Here is a 21,226-nt window from a genome sequence, read left to right as displayed (position 1 = left end):
ATGTCCTAATACTCGAGGGTCATCTGCAGGGTATACCAAGTTTACTTCAAACCATTTTATTTTATTTTAATTGAAGTTGTTAATTTGCCAGGTAACATCTTAGATATATTTGGAGGATTTTTTTTGCATATAAAAATGGCCTCAAACCATTTTTATTTTATATTTTATTTTAATTAAAGTTGTTCATTTGTCAGGGTCACAATGTTTGAGCTTAGATACATTTGGAGGATGTTTTTTCAGGTGTATAGCAGTGGCCTTTTGTTTTGTGCATAGCAGCTTCGAGGTGGCATGTGTTTTTGTGCGTAGCAGTATAGGACCTTGATGGTGGCATGTATTGTGGCAAACGCTATATTTTTTGGTGAATGGATATGCAAACTGTGTATTTGGTTGACTGAATGTATTTTGGATCGGTTTTTTGGTGTGGAAATAGTTTTTTTCGGAGAATCAAACTGTGCTAATGTTAACTGGTGGAATGGACGTGCAAAGTGTTTATTTTGTTCACTTTATCGAATGTGTCTCTCATGTGTCCTGGTATAGCTATGGAAAACTGGTTTAGAAACTGTTATAGGTGACTTTATTGGATGTGTATTTATGAGGTTAAGTCAGCTGTGTCCTACTGTGCCCAGAGAATTTTATTGTGTCCGGTCCAGAGAACCATTCATGATTACAAAAGAACTATTTATGAGGTTAAGTCTGCTGCTTTTGTGGGGTTAATCTTGGTATGAACAATGAACTACTAAGAAGAAGAGTAAGATGGGTTTATTTATGAATGGTTCTAGATACAAGCATTGCCAGAAAATTTCGTTTCACCATTCTTATGTTCATCTTCTCCTTCGTTTATCTATTCAACATCAGGAGGCTATATTATATACATGAATACTTGAAAGGTTTGAGTATGTTGAAAATAATATAACTGTAACTAAATGTCGTTATACTTCTCTCTTTTAATCATGTGCAAATTAAGCACATTGAGGACCCTGTTTTTTATGAAAGGTCTGTTGTGCATATATATATATATATATATATATATATATATATATATAGTTCTCTCTCTAAGATGGAGAAGAGTGACAAAACAGCTGCAACAATTACCACGACCTCAACATCTCCTCTTCTATTTTAAAAAAATGGCGATGAACGCAGCAAGTTTGACCACAATGTGTTTAGTTAACTACTAATGCCCATTACCTACCATTGATTAATTATCAACATCGTTTACGATTTTCAAAGGGTAATCTTGACAATGAACTCAATGCATCAAAAACGAATCAGGTTCTCACAAATTAAAGTAGAAGAGAAGAAACCATGAGATTCAAAACTTCAATCTTCTGATCTTTCAGTAAAGCAAGAGATCAAGAAATTGATGACCTTGAAGAGTAAGATCTGAAACTGTAAAGAAAAAAGATTATGAACTTCAACATGCCCACCGGAGTTGATGCCCATGTTAACCCAATGGTCTCATAGCAAGTAAAGTTTTGTGTTCAATACTTAAAATTGAAACAAGCGTTGGACCAAATGAAGGTCTCAGGCTCAAATCGGACAATATCATATTATGTGGTGGAGTGGGTTGTTACAAATGGTATCAGAGCCTGACCCAGCCGGAAATGTGCTGACGGGGACGTCGGGCCTCCAAGGAGGGTGGATTGTGACAACTTTGTGGGCGGGTGCTATCACACCGGCGAGATACGAGTGCACAATCTCACGTCGCTTGGGAAAGAGAAAGGTGAAATGCTTAGGGCAGACGGTATAGCAATAGCTATACGGGCTGGCAATGCATATGTTGATTGCAAGCCACGTCAACAATTGTGCTACGTGGATAGTTACAGTAATTTGCTAGTAAAAGTCGAGGGTATGGTGATAACTATTTATTATTTTATTAATTTTTGCTAGTCAAGATCCATTGAGTTCTTACTAACAAAAAGGAAACAAACAGGTGAAGCTTTGGGCCCACTTTAGGCTAGCAACCAGGGGGCTAACAGTGGCAATGGAGATTGCTAGCAAAATGGGTTGGCCCACTATTAGCCAGCACCACACCCTTCTTTACTGTCGCAATACTGACTCATTTGCTAGCAAAAATCTATTTATACCGGTTGCTCTTATATGTAGATGTGTCACTTCAATTGGAATGAGGCTTTTTGGGGTAAAACTTAAGAGCAAAACCGTGCAAACTCAGGTCTAAAACGGACAATATCATATCATGTGGTAAAATGAGTAATTACAACGTCACTTACAATATTCCAAATTTCTAACTACGCAATCTATACGAGGTGAGCCACAGATATTTTTCGAAAAGGAAAAACATATTACATTATTTCTACACTAGGCGTCAATAAAGCGCGTGTGGAAATTATGAAATTGAAAGAAAACAATCTTCAATTATATTCAACAAAGTGTACCCATGCAAGTCGTCAAAAGAATGGGTTCCACTTATCATCATCATTAATGTTTACATTATATTCAAAGAATCAAAGGAATAGTGTTATTTATCAGAATATCCCTGAACGAGGGAAAAGATTTGTTCCTTATAACTTCCTTGTCTCAAGTAATCTTCCTCTACAATCAGACATCAAACCTCAAATGTAACCAAAATGCATCTTGCATATGAAGCTATTAATAAAAATATTTGGAGGAATATATTTAAAACTTGATAAGTTAATTTGTTATTCTTCAAAATAATAATAATAATAATAATAAAAATGAGGGAAAATGAAATGAAAGGGAGAGCAAAGACTATCATTTTTAATGAAACTTTATTAATTTTAAATTTGTCTTTATTTTTATAAAAGATAACATCTATAAAAGAAAAAAAAAATGTATGAGAATTAATTCATTAAAATAGTTTTCTTTCTTTTCTTTCTCCAAATATAATTATTATCTTTTCATTTCTTTTTATTTATAAGTCAACCAAACACAATAAGTACTTCATGTTATTCTCTCATTTCATTTCTTTTCTCTTCTCTCATAAACTTTATTAATTTCAAATTATGAAATTAAAAAAATTTCTTCAATTATCTTCAATAAAGTGTGTGGAAATTATGAAATTAAATTTTTTTTTTCTCAATTATCATCAATAATGCTTGTGGGAATTATAAAATTGAAGAAATTCTTCAATAAAGTGCGTGGACGTGGCAAGATTCGCTGGATTGAAAGTGACGATGTTACATTCAAAGAAAGAAAGGAAGAATTTTATTTACTAGAATAGCCCTTAGGAAGGGAAAAGGTTTGACAAGTAGTAGCATAGTATACTTTAGGTCATGGAAAATTTGAAAACAATTACATATCCTTTTGCAAGTTAGAGGCATACTGCTAATTATTATGAGTAACGAAAAAATCTTGAAAAGTAAAATCCCATTATCTGATTCATTACTGCTAAAAAAAATTTAAGAATCTCACTCTTTGATTTCAATAACTATGGATTTAGAGACCAATTAATTTCCTATTCATTCCTTATGTTTCCCTTTAAAAAACAAAGCCTTATAATAATGCGTAAAAATCAAATAAAATAGAAATTATGAGCAACTGATTGAAAAGTAAGGGCAGAAAAATTTCATGATATTAAAAATGGGTACTCCGTATTAATTACCAGAATAGCCCAGAGATGGGAAAATGTTGTGTTCTTCCTTATAACTTCCTCCTCAATCAGACCTCAAGGCTCAATCCCAACATACACAAATACAAAATATATACGTGCATGTATATATATATATAGACAAATAGATTATAGAGAGAAATGTGGTAAAATTAAGGAAGGATTTACCAGTTGGTTTGATCATGAAGTTGTGAGAAACAAGGAAGGAAGGTCCATCGTATTGGATGCAGCAAGGGTGCTGATGAATCTGTCTCTCCAGATGATCCACTGTTGACTTGCGACAGCTATGATTGATGCTTCCAACGGTTCTGATCTCCGAACCTTTATCCCCATTTATGGACTTCATCCACGATCACCGAATTTACGCTCCAATGAACAAGCTCTAATAATTTCTTGGGCCAACTGAAAACTGTTGACTTTCTCTACCACCTTTTTTATTTATTTATCTCATTTTTATTTCGGATTTATTAACAAAACAATTCAAAATTAAAAATAACAAAAAAGGAAAATTTGAAATCCTTAAATAATAATGGGGACAAATCAAGTGTAAACAAATAAGCCAAATATGCTCGTGAAGGCCACGTTGTTGTTTTGTGTTTCCATTTCTATTCAAATATATATATATATATTGTTGTGGTTTGTATTTGAATTTTAAAACATGTTTAGTAATGTAAAATTTGTAATATGAATTTTTTTAAAATAAGAATATAAAAAAATATTTGATAACAGTAAAAGTGCTGCACGAATTTTGGCAGCAAAACGCCTTAAACAAATAAGATAACAAAGTGTTGCTAAAAAAAAAAAAAATTGGTAGTTAAAATAAAAATCATTTTGGTAATAAGTATTTCCAATGATAAAAGACATTATTTTTTACTGCTAAGGCATTGACACTCAACAGGATAATTTTAAATATACCAACGGGTCAGTGACCTAGCCTTTTACTTCCTAAAGGCTCTTACTTCCCAAAGGAATATCAGGGGTTCAAATCTCAGAAGAGACATGTGTGTATGAGTACTAACTAGGAAAAAAAATACAACTGGAAATATGCTTAAACTGAAATTAAATTATATTATGTTTGTTGATGTCTTATTAGTATTTTGTGCAGGAAAGATTTTCTCTATTAATGTTTATTACATAAACTTTGGAAAGGCATTTACACGTGCAGACACTTCTAAATTGTACAAGACTTGACGTTTTGAAGAAAATCATGAACACCATGAGGAGAGTGTGTAAAACGATGTGGACTGATTTTGACAGGAGGACAAACTAAACTATTTCTAAGCAATTTCTCACATTGTGGTTAGCTATCCTTGATAAACTCCTTATCGGATTAAATCATTGGCCTCTCAGGTATTGGAGTTGCAATTTGAAAATAAAGGAACTTCAGAATCTTGAAGCTCGAGTAGAGAGAGTTGAAATGAGTATAAAAAATTTTCCTCGAAAAGTTTGGCTCTACTGGTTTGGCTTTCCTGTTTATTACTTGATTTGGCTTGTGATTGGAACTTCATCATCTAGTTTCTATACTAAATGACACTGATAAAATTTTGCCCTAAGGCATTTTCTAGTTGTTTGTTAAAAACTTGAATGAACAATATGAGAGTATCGGCTCTTGCAACACACAAATTATACATTTTTCACTTGTTTGATCAACAGTGGAATTAACAATAACTCGTATTGGCTATTTAAAAAACATATGGCTACTTTGATTGAAACTTTCCCTTTTGTTCCATGGTCCAACTTTATAATAATAATCAAATGAACCAATGAAAACATGTACATGACAAATGGTTAGTGGTACCGAGCCACTAGTACTTTATAAAGGGAGGTTAGGAATTTGAGTTTGAGTGGAGTTATGTGTGTAAGTAGCAACCAAAAAAAAACATGTACCTCCATTTTTTATTAAAAAAAAAAAAGTAAAAATAATAATAGAATTAACACCTGGAAATTGGAATTTGACAAGAAAAACATTATAAGAATTGGAAGTTGCACATGCATTGAATAAAATATTGAATTAACTCCATTTGACATGAACAATGACAACTGTTTTTGTATAATTTCAGTCAATATATATACAACTGTGTAGTAGCACAATAGTATAGTATACATCAGATCTGCTAAATTAGCAGAATACAAATGAAGAGCAACAATATCATCCGGTAACAACACAAAAGGCAATTAACTAAAGAGCACCATCCAACTGAAGAGCAGAACAAGTCAAATGACACCAACACAGAGTGGACAGGCAACACCCAACCAAATCTAGGAATCGAGATTAAAATTGGTTAAGCAACCAAAAATACCACTCAACCATAGCATAGCCATTAGGAAATGAAAACAAGCATTCATTTAGAGATCCATGATCAATCTCACCCAAATTGAGCAAAGGCTTCCACTTTGCGATATTGTGCCGATTCCAGTTTGAAACTTTTATCTCAGTCCTGAATGATATTTTGCCGATTCCAGTTTGAGACTTCACATGTTGAGAGAGAGAGAGAGAGAGAGAGATAAAAATCGCGATATTTTGCCGATTCCAGTTTGAGACTTCACATGTTGAGAGAGAGAGAGAGAGATTATCAAGTACCTGAATGATATTAGAGACCAAATCAGTCCCAAAAGGCTTAATATAGAAGTAATATTGCTCAAGTTAGCGGCAAAAAAGGGCGCTTGTGCTCTAGCAAAATAAATGCAGCTCATATGATAAAAAATTTACTTGACAAGCCAATAAAAGATTAACCATCTCATCAAATATGAGCTTTTCTTATGAGGGTGTTTTTTTTTTTTAGCCATCAAAATTCAAAATATGGTTCAAACAATATGATTTAATTAAGTTGTACCATGAATCTCCTAGTATTTATGAAGACATTAAACCTTACCAGTGTGTGCTTTTTCCATAGAAGCAGAAATTGAAGCATTGGTCCTTCCCAGCTCCCAAACCACAATTGAGGACTTGTTGGATATATATAACCATTATTAACATATATCTAAAATTGAGTAGAATATATAAGATTCTAACATGATAAATATCAAATGTTCTGCACATTAGTAGTTGATAAGTCTAAATTAAATACCTCTGAGAAATTTTATTCACTTTAATATGAGCCAAAAAATCTGTATCCAAACAATTTTAAGAAAGAAAACATCTTAGGAAAACATTTCGATTCCTTTAAAGCTTTGACCGATTGTTATGTAATACATGACCTCAAACCTTGACTGAGAAACCAACTAAAATATCAAAATAATCAATTCATGGTTGTGTTGCAAAGATTACCTTGAGCGAAGATTGTCTCTCTATGTTCAGAGATTGATTGAATGCATGAAGTAGAGCCCTAACAGATTAATGGCCTCTCGAAGTTGAAGAGATTATGAAATTGATCTTTCATTCATTCTTTTGACATGCATGTGTGAATTTGGAGCTTCAATTGCGAGCCCTAAAATCCACAAGAATTATAGAACGATGTCTCCATGACTCCATTCGCTTCAAACTAAGCCATAGTCTCGAAATCACCTCGAAGTGGAAGGGTTCTTGAGAACGGTGAAATGATGGGGAGGAGAACAGAGAAACAATCACAGTTACAATCAATTAAGGGGAAAAAAAACCATCATACGAAGACAAAATAGATTAGCAGAAAATAGATAATTACCATGACATCCTGCAATTTTCCTAGTGACTTGCATGATTTCAATGCATAACAAAATAGTGCTCTGGAAGGTCTGGTAATTTTCCTAGTTTGTCACACCTCGAAAGATCTAATTCCTTTAAATTTGTTAGTTTGGACAAATCAGGTATCCTCTCCAAGGCCATACACCATGACAAGTCCAACCATTCTAGGAGTTTCAGTTCCTCAAGTCCCCAAATCTCAGAAAGTTTATCACACCAACGAAGACTTAATTTCCTCAACTTTGTTAGTTTGGACAAATCAAGTATCCTCTCCAAGGCCTTGCAGGCTACCAAGTTCAACTCTGATAGGAGTTCGAGTTCCTCAAGTCCCCGAATCTCACCAAGTTTCTTACACTCGGAAAGATTTAATTTCTCTAAATTTGTTAGTCTTGACAGATCAAGTGCCTCCTCCAAGGCTGTGCAGTTTGACAAATCCAGCTTCTTCAAGGATTTCAAAGCCTCAAGACCCTCAATCTTACGTATCTTCTTGCAGTAACGAAGATTTAATCCTTCCAGCTTTTCCAATTTGGATAGATCAGGCAATCTTTCCAAGGAATCGCAATAACTCATATTCAAATCTTCCAAGGATTCCAATCTATCAAGGCCCGTAATTTCTTTCAGATTCTTGCAAAATGCAGTACTTAAATTCCTTACCTTCTTTAAGTTGGAAAGATCGGGTAATGTTTCTAGTGACTTACAGTATGACAAGTTCAACTCTGTTATGAGTTTAAGTTCCTCTAGTCCACAAATCTCAGAAAGTTTCTCACAGTCACTAAGATTTAATTTCCTCAACTTTGTTAGTTTGGACAAATCAGGTATCCTCTCCAAGGCCGTGCAGGCCATCAAGTTCAACTCTGGTAGGAGTTTGAGTTTCTCAAGTCCCCGAATCTCACCAAGTTTCTTACACCGGCGAAGTTCCAATTTCTCTAAATTTGTTAGTCTTGACAGATCAGGTGCATTCTCCAAGGCTGTGCACCATGACAATTCCAGCTTCTTCAAGGATTTCAAATCCTCAAGACCCTCAATCTCATGTATCTTCTCGCAGGAACTGAGATTTAATCCTTCCAGCTTTTCCAATTTGGATAGATCAGGCAATCTTGCCAAGGATGTGCAACCACTCATATTCAAATATTCCAAGGATTCCAATCTATCAAGGCCCGTAATTTCATTCAGATTCTTGCAATCTGTAACCGTTAATTTCCTTACCTTCTTGAAGTTGGAAAGATCGGGTAATGTTTCTAGTGATTCACACCCATCTAAATGTAATTCTGTTAGGAGTTCTAATCTTCCAAGGCAAGGAATCTCCCTTAATTTTAAACACTCTATAACACATAGACTTGGTAAGTTTTTCAAATTTGACAGATCTGGCAACCTCTCCATTGGCTCACAATGTTTGACATTGAGATACATAAGACCTGAGGGAAGAGCCGGAAGGCATTGAAGTTGTGTACACAAATATACATAGAGAGACGTAAGACTTGAGGGAAGATCTGGAAGGCATTGAAGTTGTTTACAATACTGTACATTGAGAGACGTAAGACTTGAGGGAAGAGTTGGAAGGCATTGAAGTTGTTCACAAGTATCTACATCGAGAGACGTAAGACTTGAGCTAAGAGCTGGAAGGCATTGAAGTTGTCCACAATTATGTATATTGAGAGACGTAAGTCTTGAGGGAAGAGTTGGAAGGCATTTAAGTCGTCCACAATATTTTACATGGAGAGACGTAAGACTTGAGGGAAGAGCTGGAAGGCATTGAAGTTGTTTACACCAAATTACAGTTAGAGACGCAAGACTTGAGGGAAGAGCTGGGAGGCATTGAAGTTGTTCACAATTATGTACATCGAGAGACGTAAGACTTGAGGGAAGAGCTGGAAGGCATTGAAGTTTTCCACAGTTATCTACATGGAGAGATGTAAGACTTGCGGGAAGAGCTGGAAGGCATTGAAGTTTTCGACAATTATGTACATCGAGAGACGTAAGACTTGAGGGTTTTCGACAATTATGTACATCGAGAGACGTAAGACTTGAGGGAAGAGCTGGAAGGCATTGAAGTTTTCCACAGTCATGTACATAGAGAGACGTAAGACTTGAAAGGGCACCAATTGATCGGTCAATATCAACCAAACGCCAACAGGTTTTAAGAATCAATCTCTCTAAAGTTGCATATGAAGAGAAGTCGGGAGTCGTAATCAAGTTTTTGCAACCTGTGAGATTTAGAACTTTCAACTTCGTTGCATTCTGCAAAATAAGGAAAAAAGAGAATTGCTTAGAATCAATTACAGAGAATTATGTGATGAGATACACGAAACAAAAGCAGAGAAATTGATGAAACCTTGATATAATTCCAACCCTCCCACTCTTTTCTGACCTCGCTCCATGATAAATCAAGAATGACCAGATTCTTTAGATGAAAATTGGTTGGTCCAAAATTTTGAGGGCATCCGTTCCAGCGAAGCCATTTTAACTTTGAAAGAAGACCCTCAAAATTTCCTTCCAGGTTTGCATAGTCCACTTGAAGGAACCTTAGATTAGATAGGTCTGCAAATTCTGTATTTGTAAGCCGTCTTAAATTTTTCTGTGACTCTGCTTGAAAGTCAACACAGATAGCTTCAACCTTTGTTGTTCCCTGCCAAAAGAGAATCTTTAGATAAGTAAAAAATATACTAAGGCTACAACAATGGTGGACACAACAACTAGTATTAATCATGTTACACTCTCTCTGAGGAAATTCCAGTTATTATTTCAGCTTTCAAGTAGTTCATACATAATTGAGTTAGTAAGGTGACAAGAAAATTAATGCTTAATTAGATTAGATAGGTTTGCAAATTCTTCATTTGTAAGACACAGAGCTTCAACCTCAGACTCTGATTCAGAGTCTTCAACCTCATACTCTGATTCATACTCTGATACAGAGTCTTCAACCTGTGACTCTGATTTTAAGTTAAGACAGATAGCTTTAACCTTTGTTGTTCCCTGCCAAAAGAGAACATTTAGATAATCTGCAAAAGGTGAGAATTTGAGAGGTAATCTATCATAAAGTGATAATTAGGGGGAATGAAATTTAACATTAATAATTAATGTCCTTGAAAACAATGGTTTGGGTACAACCATAAGTGGCATTTGCAGGCTATAGGTTTTTAATGGCCGACTTGTTGAGCAGGAGTGGCTCAATATAAGCTGAGGCTAAGGCAATACAAGAGAATGTTCGTGCAGTAATATAATTAATATTAATTAACTTTCTATATTAAAATATATATAAATAAAATATTGTTCTTGCTTCTTGAGATGCAAAATTACAAATTTTTGTTAGAAATCTTGATTATTTATTTACTAATTTTTTTTTTTTTTTTTTTGTTTTTTGGTAATATTTTGTTTATCATTACAAGAGCTCCTTTTTAAAATAAATAAAAAAACAAAAATGGAATTAATTTTCCCAACCCTTTCTTTTTTCCTATTAGAAATTTTTACTAATCATAATTCACATTTTTAAATAAAACGTATTTATAGATTAAAAAAAAAAAAAGTTAAACTAAAGAACAATAGAACCGACCTTATGCAAGATTTATTGAAAGTGTTTTAATTATAAAAATGCAAGATTTTCTCACCTAGAAATTAAACATAACGAGAATTAACTAATCTGCTTGACCATATTAAAAACATGACAAATTTAGAAGAATATGGAAAGGAGGAGTTGATAGATATAGCTGAAAACGTGTGAGGGGAGAAATTGCTGGAGATTCTTGACATTAAAAATCCTAAAATGGGCCAAGTAGAAAGAGAATGTATAAAGGGCTGCTTTTGAGTAGTTCATAGCTCATACATAATTGTATTAGTAAGGTGATAAGAAAATTAATGCGCAACAAGGACATCGGGAAGGAGTTGGATCTTACTGCATGCCTCTCCAATACGTCGATGGCATCTTCATGAAACCACACCCTACTACGCTTCCCCGGCTCTTTAACATTTTCTTGACGAACAATATCTCTCCCAAGGTCTCTAAGCTGGTCATGCATCATTAGCTCATTATTATCTCCAATTTTCACCAACAACCGGCGGCAAAGAGCTCCTATCTCTGCTTTGCCAAATTTCCACATGTGGACAGCAATTCTTTCATCCACCCCAATGAAAAGGCATGCAATATCAAGAAATACTTCTTGTTGATTATCGTCTAATGCATCGTAACTTATTTTCAGCCTATCCGTCACATCTTTATGCGGGATGCTTTTCAACTTGTTTATTGTATCTTCCCATTCCTCTTTTCCGATGCTAATAAAAAGTGAGCCAATAACCTCAAGAGCCAAAGGCAACCCTCCAGTAGTAAACACAACATCTTTAGAGAGAGAGTAATAGTCTTGTGGGGGACGGTCCATTCTAAAAGCATGTCTGCTGAAAAGTTGAAGAGATTGACTATCATCCAATTCCTCTAGCTTGTAAGTCCAACAATCTACCTCAAGCAGATTTAGGACCTCTTCGTTTCTAGTTGTGACAATTATCCTGCTTCCTAAACCAAACCAATCACACCTTCCCAAAAGTGCAAATGCATGAAGATGATCTCTCTGATCAACATCATCCACAACAACAAGAACTTTCTTCCCAGAAAATCTCTGTTTGATTGCATTAAGGCCATCATCCATAGACCTAATTAAGACAGAGTGTCCCTGTTTCAAGATGCTCGATACAAGTTGGTTTTGCAAATCAACAAGACCATTGCGTTGTTGAGCTTTTTCTCTAACGTCTGCAAGGAAGCAACAGGATTCAAATTCAGATTTCTTTTGGGAGAGATTGTTGTAGATGACCCTGGCAATAGTGGTCTTGCCGATACCTCCCATGCCATGGATTCCCACAATCCTTACATCAATGGAATTAACACTCAACAATTTCATCATTTCTTCTACATGATCATCAATTCCAACCAAGCGTTCATAATTTACATCCAATGAGTTCCTTTTCAGCTTTTCCCATACCTCTAAAGCAATGTCCTTTACCAGTTCTCCTTCATGCCTGCCAAACATAATTGATGTCAGATGTATATTAGAAAAATGATAAATATATATGGCCTATTTAAATTTTCAACAGTTATTTTCTATTCTCAGAAAATTAAAAATAAAAAGTAGATTCAAAATTCATTTGATTGACAAACTGTTGTAAATTTGTAAATTAAGTTAAACTTAACCAAACAAGTTCGAAGTTGGCTCGAAAAAGGAGGAAAATAATGATGATTTTATTTTTCTCTCTGAAAGTTCAATCAATGTACACATACACACCCATAATATTGCCCCCAGTTAGCATGGCTCCAAAACTCAAGCTCCCCTTTGGGGAATTGTTATACTCTTCCTTAATTTTTATCTTTAAAAAAAAAAAATTCATATATGATTTCCATTAATCAACCAAATGTTAAAAGACTATGTCAAACAAAATTGATTTATTTTTTCTTTTTATGAAATTGTCTATTATAGTTATTTTACTTCAATTGTATTAATTACTAATTCAAATAATATCACTTCTCTAAAACCGTGCAAGATTATATTAGCCGTAGGATTAGATCCTACGACTATAATTGAAAGTGAGTATACTTTTGCTTATTCACCGTGTATATCTATATCTATATATATACTATTATTAAATGTACAAACAGTTTCAGTGTTTCAGTATTTTAACAAAATTGATTTTTTGTTTTTCTTTTTATGAAATTGTCTATTATAGTGATTTTACTTCAATTATATTAATTACTAATTCAAATAATATTACTTCCCTAAAACCGTGAAGATTATATTAGCCGTAGGATTAGATCCTATGACTATAATTGAAAGTGAGGATACTTTTTCTTATTCACCGTGTATATCTATATCTATATATATAATATTATTAAATGTACAAACTATTTCAGTGTTTCAGTATTTATTTATTTATATAAAAAATATTTAAAAAAATTTATGGATAATTATCATAATAAAACCAGCCCGACCCAGTTATGATTATGTTATTATCAGGAGAGGACACATGTCGTCATCCTATTAATCCAAGAAACCTATAAATAGAGGCATGGAGGAAGAAGGATAGGTACAAAAATTGAGAATTCTAGAAATTCAGAAAAATATTAAAAAAAAAATTATGAATAATTATCACAATACAACCGGCCCGCCCAGTTATGATTATGTCATTATCAGGAGAGGACATATGTTATCATCTCATTAATCCAAGAAGCCTATAAATAGAGGCATAGAACACGGAAACTCTGCCAAAGAGTTTCAGTATTTATTTATTTATATAAAAATATTTATTAATTGATATAAAAAGAGTTTTTATATATATTTTTAGGTCTATCATTATTTATTTATTTATATAAAAAAATATTAATATATAAAAATATGTATTAATTCATATAAAAAGAGTTTTTAAAAGATTTTATACAAAACTCTTTACACATATTACCTATTTACCTATTTATTATGAGTTTTTGTAATAAAATAAAACATATCTATACTATTGTTAAATGTGCAAATAGTAGCAGTGTTTTAGTATTTCAGTATTTATTTATTTATATAAAAAAATATTAAATTTTTTTTATGAATAATTATCGTAATATAACCGGTTCGGTACAGTTATGATTATGCCATTATCAGAAATGGATACATGTCATCATCCTATTAATCCAAGAAGCCTATAAATAGAGGCATGAAGGAAGAAAGAAATGGTATAAAAATTGAAAATTCTAGAAATTCAGAATTTCAGAGTAAAATACAGAAACTTTGCCAAAGAGTTTCAGTATTTATTTATTTATATAAAAAATATTTATTAATTGATATAAAAGAATTTTTATCTATATTTTTAGGTCTATCATTATTTATTTATTTATCTAAAAAAATATTATTAATATATAAATATATGTATTAATTCATATAAAAAGAGTTTTTAAAAAATTTTATACAAAACTCTAACACATATTACCTATTTATCTATTTATTATGAGTTTTTTTAATAAAAGAAAATGTAATTAAACAAGTATATATTTAAGGAAAATTAAAAATTTCTATAAAATTTGCCAAAAATTAATAATTTATAAAAAATTCTAACACAAATTACTTATTTTATTTTCAATAAAACTTTATTACATTAGACAAGGATATATTTTAAGATTTTCTATAAAACTCTAACACAAATTACTTGAACTCTACCACAAATTAACAATTTTATTTTTCTTAAAACTCTATCACATATAACAAATTAGTTTTTATTATGACTTTCAGTATGTATTTATTTATATAAAAAAATATTTATTAATTGATGTAAAAATAGTTTTTATAAAAATTATTTCTATAAAACTCTAAAAATTACCTAATAAAATCAATCACAATAAAATATTTATTAATTAATATAAAACGAAGTTATTTTTATAGATAATTGGCCCGGCCCATTTATGATTATGTCATTATCAGTAGAAGACACATGTCATCATCATATTAATCTAAGAAGTCTGTAAATAGAGGCATAGAAGAAGGAGGAATGAGTACAGAAATTGAGAATTCTGTAAATCCTGAATTTCAGAGAGAAATAAAATAAAATACAGAAGTTTTGCTAAAGAGTTTTAGTATTTATTTATATAAAAAATATTTATTAATTGATATAAAAAGAGTTTTTATTTATACTATTATTAAATGTGGAAAGAGTTTTAGTATTTATTTATTTATATAAAAAAAATATTTATTAATTGATATGAAAAGAGTTTTTTTTTAAAAGAAGAAAAAAAAAACTATATAAAACTCTAAAATCTACCTAATAAAATTAAAATTAACCTATTTATCTGTTTATTTTTAAGAATTTTTTAATAAAAGAAAATCTAATTAGACAGGAATTATTAATATAAAAAATATTTATTAATTGATATATAAAATAAAATAATTTTTTAAAACTCTACCACAAATTAACTTTTGTTATGAGTTTCTTAATAAAATGAAATCTAATTAGATAAGGATATATGTAAAGAAAATAAAATAATTTTTATAAAATTCTATCACAAATTAACTATTTTATTTTCAATAAAAACTCTAACACATTAAATAAAGATATATTTAAAGAGTTTCTATAGAACTCTAGCACAAATTACCTACTTATCTATTTATTATGAGTCTTTGAATAAAAGGAAATCTAATTATACAAGTATTATTAATATAAAATTGTTTATTAATTCATATCAAAAGAGGTTTTAAAATAATTTCTATAAAACACAAATTACCTATTTATCTATTTATTATGAATTTTTTAATAAAATAAAATCTAATTAGACAAGAATTATTAATATTATAAAATTTTATTAATTGATATAAAAAGTGTTTTTAAAAGAGTTTCTATTAAACTCTAATCGAAATTACGTATTTATTTATTTATTATGAGTTTTTTAATAAAGAAAAATCTAATTAGACAAGAATTATTAATATAAATTTTTTTTTATATGATATAAAAAATAAAATAATTTTTTTAAAACTCTACCACAAATTACATTTTATTATGAGTTTTTTTTAATAAAAAGTAATCTAATTAGACAAGAATTATTAATATATAAAAATATTAATTAATTCATATAAAAGGAGTTTTTAAAAGTTTTTCAATAAAACTCTTTTACATATTACCTATTTATCTATTTATTATGAATTTTTTTAATAAAAGCAAATATAATTAAACAAGAATATATTTAAACAAAATAAATTTTTTTTATAAAATCTACCTTAAATTAGATGTTTTATTTTCTATAAAACTCTATCACATTATCTATTTATTATGAGTTTTTTAATAAAATAAAATCTAATTAGACAATAATATATTTGAATAAAATAAAATAATTTATATAAAACTCTACCACAAATTAATTATTTTATTTTTTTATAAAACTCTATAACATATACCATTATAATCTATATTTATCTATTTATTATGAATATTTTTACAGAAAAGAAAATAATTTCTATAACAATGTACCATAAATTATCTATTTTATCAATTTCAAAATATTTCACTATTTATTTATTAATATAAAAAACTATTTATTAATTAATATAAAAAAATTACAAAAAATTACAATTTTGTAAAGTTTATTGTTACAAGCTTTAAATCAATAATAAATATATATATATATATATATAAAGAAAAATTATAAAAGTGCCTTATCTTATCCTAGTATATATAAATATTATAAGCATGTATGGATGGTAGATATATTTAAAGAAAATAAAAAATTTCTATAAAATCTACCATAAATTAGATGTTTTATTTTCTATAAAACTCTATCATATTATATATTTATTATGAGTTTTTTAATAAAATAAAATCTAATTAGACAATAATATATTTGAACAAAATAAAATAATTTGTATAAAACTCTACCATAAATTAGTTATTTTATTTTCTATGAAATTGTATAACATATAACATTATAATATGTATTTATCTATTTATTATGAATATTTTTACAGGAAAGAAAATAATTTCTATAACACTGTACCATAAATTATCTATTTTATCAATTTCAAATATTTCAGTATTTATTTATTAATATAAAAAAATATTTATTAATTAATATAAAAAGAATTACAAAAAATTACAATTTTGTAAGATTTATTATTATAATCTTCAAATCAACAATTAAAAAATATATATATGAAAATAAAAATTATATACGTGCCTTGTCCTATCCTAGTATATATAAATATTATATGCATGTATGGATGGTAGATATACAGATGCAATTACCCATCAGCAAATTTCTTCCGTTCCCGTCCCGTCAATCCCCCGACCTCCTTCAATGCGTCCTTCCAACCTTGCACGGTATCACCATCAAAATCCTTCTCGTGTTTCCGGAAGGCCTTTTCGTAACTCCCCTTCTGCTCTCGCACATCGGACGGTTTGACGTCGTAGAAAATGGGAATTATGATGTGCTCCCGAGTCTTCATACACTCAACCATCTTGGTGAGCTCACGCAGGCACCACTCACTTGAAGCATAGTCTTCGGAAAAGATGGGAATGGATATCTTTGATTGCTCGATTGCGTTGAGAATCTCACTAATATTCTCTCCAAGGCGAAGCGCCTTGTCGTCTCTAAACGTGTGGATTCCTTTCTCTGAAAGGTCGCAGTAGAGGTAATCAGTGAATTTCTTACGAGTATCCTCGCCTCTGAAACTCAAGAAGACTTCATAGTTCCATCCTGCAGCAGCAGGTGGAGAGGTGGACGATGAACAAGTGTTGGAAGGTGGTAATGAAGTGTTAGAAGGTGGTGGTAATGAAGGTGGTGGTAATGAAGTGTTGGAAGGTGGTGGTAATGACGTGTTGCTGGTCTTCTTCTTCTTCTTGATAATGAACACAAGAAAGGTGAGGAGAATTGCAGCAAGTGTGATGAGACCAGGTAGCCATAAACGGTTCTTTGTATCCATTTCAAAGGGGTGAGAGGAGAGGCTTTTGCAGTGATGAGTTGTTGTTATGTTCGAGTGGTTAGAAATGAAAATGATGTGAAACTAATTATCAGTAGGTGTTCACTTATTTATCATTACTAGTATTGTTTTGAATGTAAACGCAAAGTTTTTCTATGGCCTACAATTGGCCATCATTTCGTGCAACATAATTCCACTACAACTACTTTCCGAAAAAAAAAAAATTCCACAACCACTGTGCGTCAAAAAACATGGGTCCCAGTTTTTGTCATTTTATTATTCAACCACCCAGATTATGTTAAAATGGGTCCCAGTTTTTTATTTGTTTGTTTTATAAATGTAAGACTCAAGTCAATAAATTGTTGACGAAGTAAAAACTAATTTGAGTTTTATGTTAAGCAATTGGCAGTCATTAGTTGTCTTTCTAATAAAAAATTAAATAAACTTGAGTCTGATTTGATCATTGGTAAACCAATTCAAATAACAATTTGTTTTCTTTCCCATAACACTGAAATACACGAAAAAATAAATAAATTATGAACAATGAAATTTAACTAAAACAATGATACTAAATAAGTCGGCCGATTTTGATTGGATTTTCACATTATCTGTTTTATAATGGGCAAAATTTCTACACTAGGCGTCAAAAGAAGACTGGATTCCACATGTCATCATCATTAATGTTTTGAACGTGGACGTGGAAAGATTAGCTGGAGTGAAAGTGATAGGTTACATTACATTCAAAGAATCAAAACAACAATGTTATTTACCATAATAGCCCTGAAAAAGGGAAAAGGGTTGTTCCTTGTAACTTCCTTAATCTTCCTCCACAATCGGACATCAAGCCTCAAATGCAGCCAAAATGCATCTTGCATGTGAATCTATTAATAAAAATATTTTAAAAAATATTTTAAAAACTTGATAAGTTATTTGTTATCCTTCAAAAAAAAATAATAATAATAAATAAGTAAAAAAATTGAAATGAAAAGCAGAGCAAAAGACTATTATTTTTAATTATAAATTTGTCTTTATTCTCTCATTTCATTTTTTTTTCTCACAAACTTTATTAATTTTAAATTATGAAATAAAAAAAAAATCTTCAATTATCTTCAATAAAGCGTGTGGAAATTATTAAATCAAATTTTTTTTTTTTTTCTCAATAAATCAGTGGGATAGAAATGAAAATGATGAGAACCTAATGATAAGTTCCTGTTAAGATTTGACTGGTTAGAAATTAAATTGTTGACAACCTTATAATCCATTTGTGGTTACAAGTGAAAATTCAATTTCATAATTTCCAACAACAAAGTCAAAGAGCGCGTGGAAATTATGAAATTGAAGAATGATAAAGCTTCTCTCATCATAAATCTTAGACAATAAAGTCAAAGAGCGCGTGGAATTATGAAATTGAAGAATGATAAAGCTTCTCTCATCCTAAATGTTAGGCAATAAAGTCAAAGAGCGCCTGAAAATTATGAAATTGAAGAATGATAAAGGTTCTCTCATCATAAATCTTAGACAACAATGTTAAAGTCAAAGAGCGTGTGAAAATAAATTTTAGACAACGAAGTCAAAAAGCGTGTGGAAATTATTTAATGGTGATCTCTCATGAATCTGCTTCGGTTCTCATCTCCGAACCTCTATCCCCATCCATGGACTTCACTCATCAGCACCAATTAACATGCCCTAAAACTGTCAACTTATGACCTATTAAACTAACGTATAACCCACTGACATAACAAAAGCAAATAAGGTTTTAATTGGGATGGATTTTATGCCAATTTTGTACTGTAAAAGTAAAAAAAAAAAAAAAATTCCTGAATATTTATATTGTGTAAAGAAATATTTACTCATAAGTAGTACCTTTCTTAATTAAAAACATAAGGAAACATGAAAAATTAAAAAGAAGAAATTAAAAATTAGAATTTTTTAGAAAAGATTGTTGGCATGTGTACAAGACATATGCCCCCCATTTGAATCTATGTTGGCATGTATAATTTATTACCTTTGTTTTCCGCAAGCAAAGCAGTAATTTATTGAATGTAAAAGGAAATTACAAAGCAGAAATCTCTTTATATACTTACAAATCAATATATACTTTGCTTTAACTTCCACAATAAATTAACAAAAATAACCACAGCAATAGAAGTGGAGTCCAGAGAAGCTGCCTCAATCCTCATGAGTTCTCATGAAAAGCTGCATCAAAATTCAGCTTGGACTCTCTAGAATTCCTCCCATTGATGAGAAAATTATTATTCACTCATACTCTTTCTATTTAAAAAAATAAGATAGTAATTTTATTGTTATTATTATTATTATTTTTTTTCTTTCTTATATCATATTCAAACAAGAATATTATCATTTCTTTTCTTTTCACTCTTATCGATCCAAACATAATTAAAAATTATTGATATCTTTCTTTTCTTTCCTTTTATCTTGTAACTAATATGATTATTATATATATATATATATATTTTTTTTTTTTTTTTTTTTTTGCGCATCCAAACAAAGCCTAACTGATTGAAAAGTAAGGACATAAGTAAACCTTTGAATCTAGATGTCACTTGTAATGCTCCAAATTTTAAACTAAGCAATCTGTATAAAAGTTTACCCATCACGCTACATTTATTGGGTGAAAATAAAATTCTTGCGAATATTGTAAGCCATGTCTCGAATTTGGTGAGCCACAGATATTTTTCAAAAAGATAAAACATGTTGCATTATTTCTACACTAGGCGTCAATAAAGGGTGTGGAAATTATGAAATTGAAAAAAAAAAAAAAAAAAAAATCTTCAATTATATTCAACCAAGTGTACCCATGCAAGGCGTCAAAAAAATGGGTTCCACTTACCATCATCATCATCAATAATGTTTTGAATGTGAACGTGGAAAGATTGGCCGGACTGGAAGTGATGTTACATTACTTTCAAAGAATCAAAGGAGCACTATTATTTACTAGAATAACCCTGAAGAAGGGAAAATGTTTGTTCCTTGTAACTTCCTTAATCCTCCCTAATCAGACATCAAGCCTCAGCCAAAATACATCTTGCATATGAAGCTATTAATAACAATATTTGGAGGAATATGTTTAAAAGTTATTTTGTTATCCTTTAAAGAAGTAATAATAATAATAATAATAATAGAGAAAATGAAATGAAAGGTAGAGAAAAAGACTATCATTTTTAATGAAACTTTATTAATTTTAAATCTGCCTTTATTTTTATAAAAACAAAATCTATAAAAATAAAAATAAAAATATATGGTGATAAATTCATTAAAATAATTTTATTTTTTTCTTTTTCCAAATATGATTACTATCCTTTCATTTCTTTCCATTTATAAGTTAACCAAACACAATAAGTACCTCATACTATTCTTTCATTTCATTTTATTTCTTTTCTCTCATAAACTTTATTAAATTTAAATTATGAAATTAAAAAAAAAATTCTTCAATTATCTTCAATAGAGCGTGTGGAAATTTTGAAATTGAATTTTTTTTTTCTCAATTATCATCAATAATGCTTGTGGAAATTATGAAATTGAAAAAATTCTTCAATAAAG

At 30.4% G+C, this 21,226-nt stretch overlaps 1 protein-coding gene across 5 annotated transcripts; it reads right to left on the bottom strand.

The window, feature by feature from the left end:
• Positions 1 to 5,579: 5,579 nt before the first annotated feature.
• Positions 5,580 to 17,837, bottom strand: LOC132304083 (disease resistance protein RUN1-like). 5 transcript variants are annotated; one of them, XM_059801635.1, is made up of 7 exons: positions 17,548 to 17,837; positions 16,992 to 17,508; positions 11,138 to 12,248; positions 9,580 to 9,873; positions 7,231 to 9,485; positions 6,858 to 7,111; positions 5,580 to 6,170 (listed from the first exon to the last, which is right to left on the bottom strand). In XM_059801635.1, the coding sequence occupies exons 1-5, from the start codon at positions 17,666 to 17,668 to the stop codon at positions 7,269 to 7,271; spliced, it is 4,260 nt and encodes a 1,419-aa protein (XP_059657618.1). In that variant the 5' UTR covers positions 17,669 to 17,837; the 3' UTR covers positions 5,580 to 6,170; positions 6,858 to 7,111; positions 7,231 to 7,268. The 5 variants fall into 5 exon arrangements, with proteins under 5 accessions (XP_059657618.1, XP_059657611.1, XP_059657604.1 ...); XM_059801628.1 differs by adding an exon at positions 6,463 to 6,570 and having other exon boundaries at positions 16,992 to 17,833; XM_059801621.1 differs by having other exon boundaries at positions 5,580 to 6,570; positions 16,992 to 17,833.
• Positions 17,838 to 21,226: the final 3,389 nt, after the last annotated feature.

The sequence above is a fragment of the Cornus florida genome, unplaced genomic scaffold (genome assembly GCF_030987335.1).
Source record: "Cornus florida cultivar Cherokee Brave unplaced genomic scaffold, ASM3098733v1 CherokeeBrave_3.0.0_Hap2_Chr01, whole genome shotgun sequence".
Classification (NCBI taxonomy): domain Eukaryota; kingdom Viridiplantae; phylum Streptophyta; class Magnoliopsida; order Cornales; family Cornaceae; genus Cornus; species Cornus florida.
The sequence above is the reverse complement of the archived record's forward strand: the minus strand, read 5'-3'. Positions and strand labels throughout refer to the sequence as shown.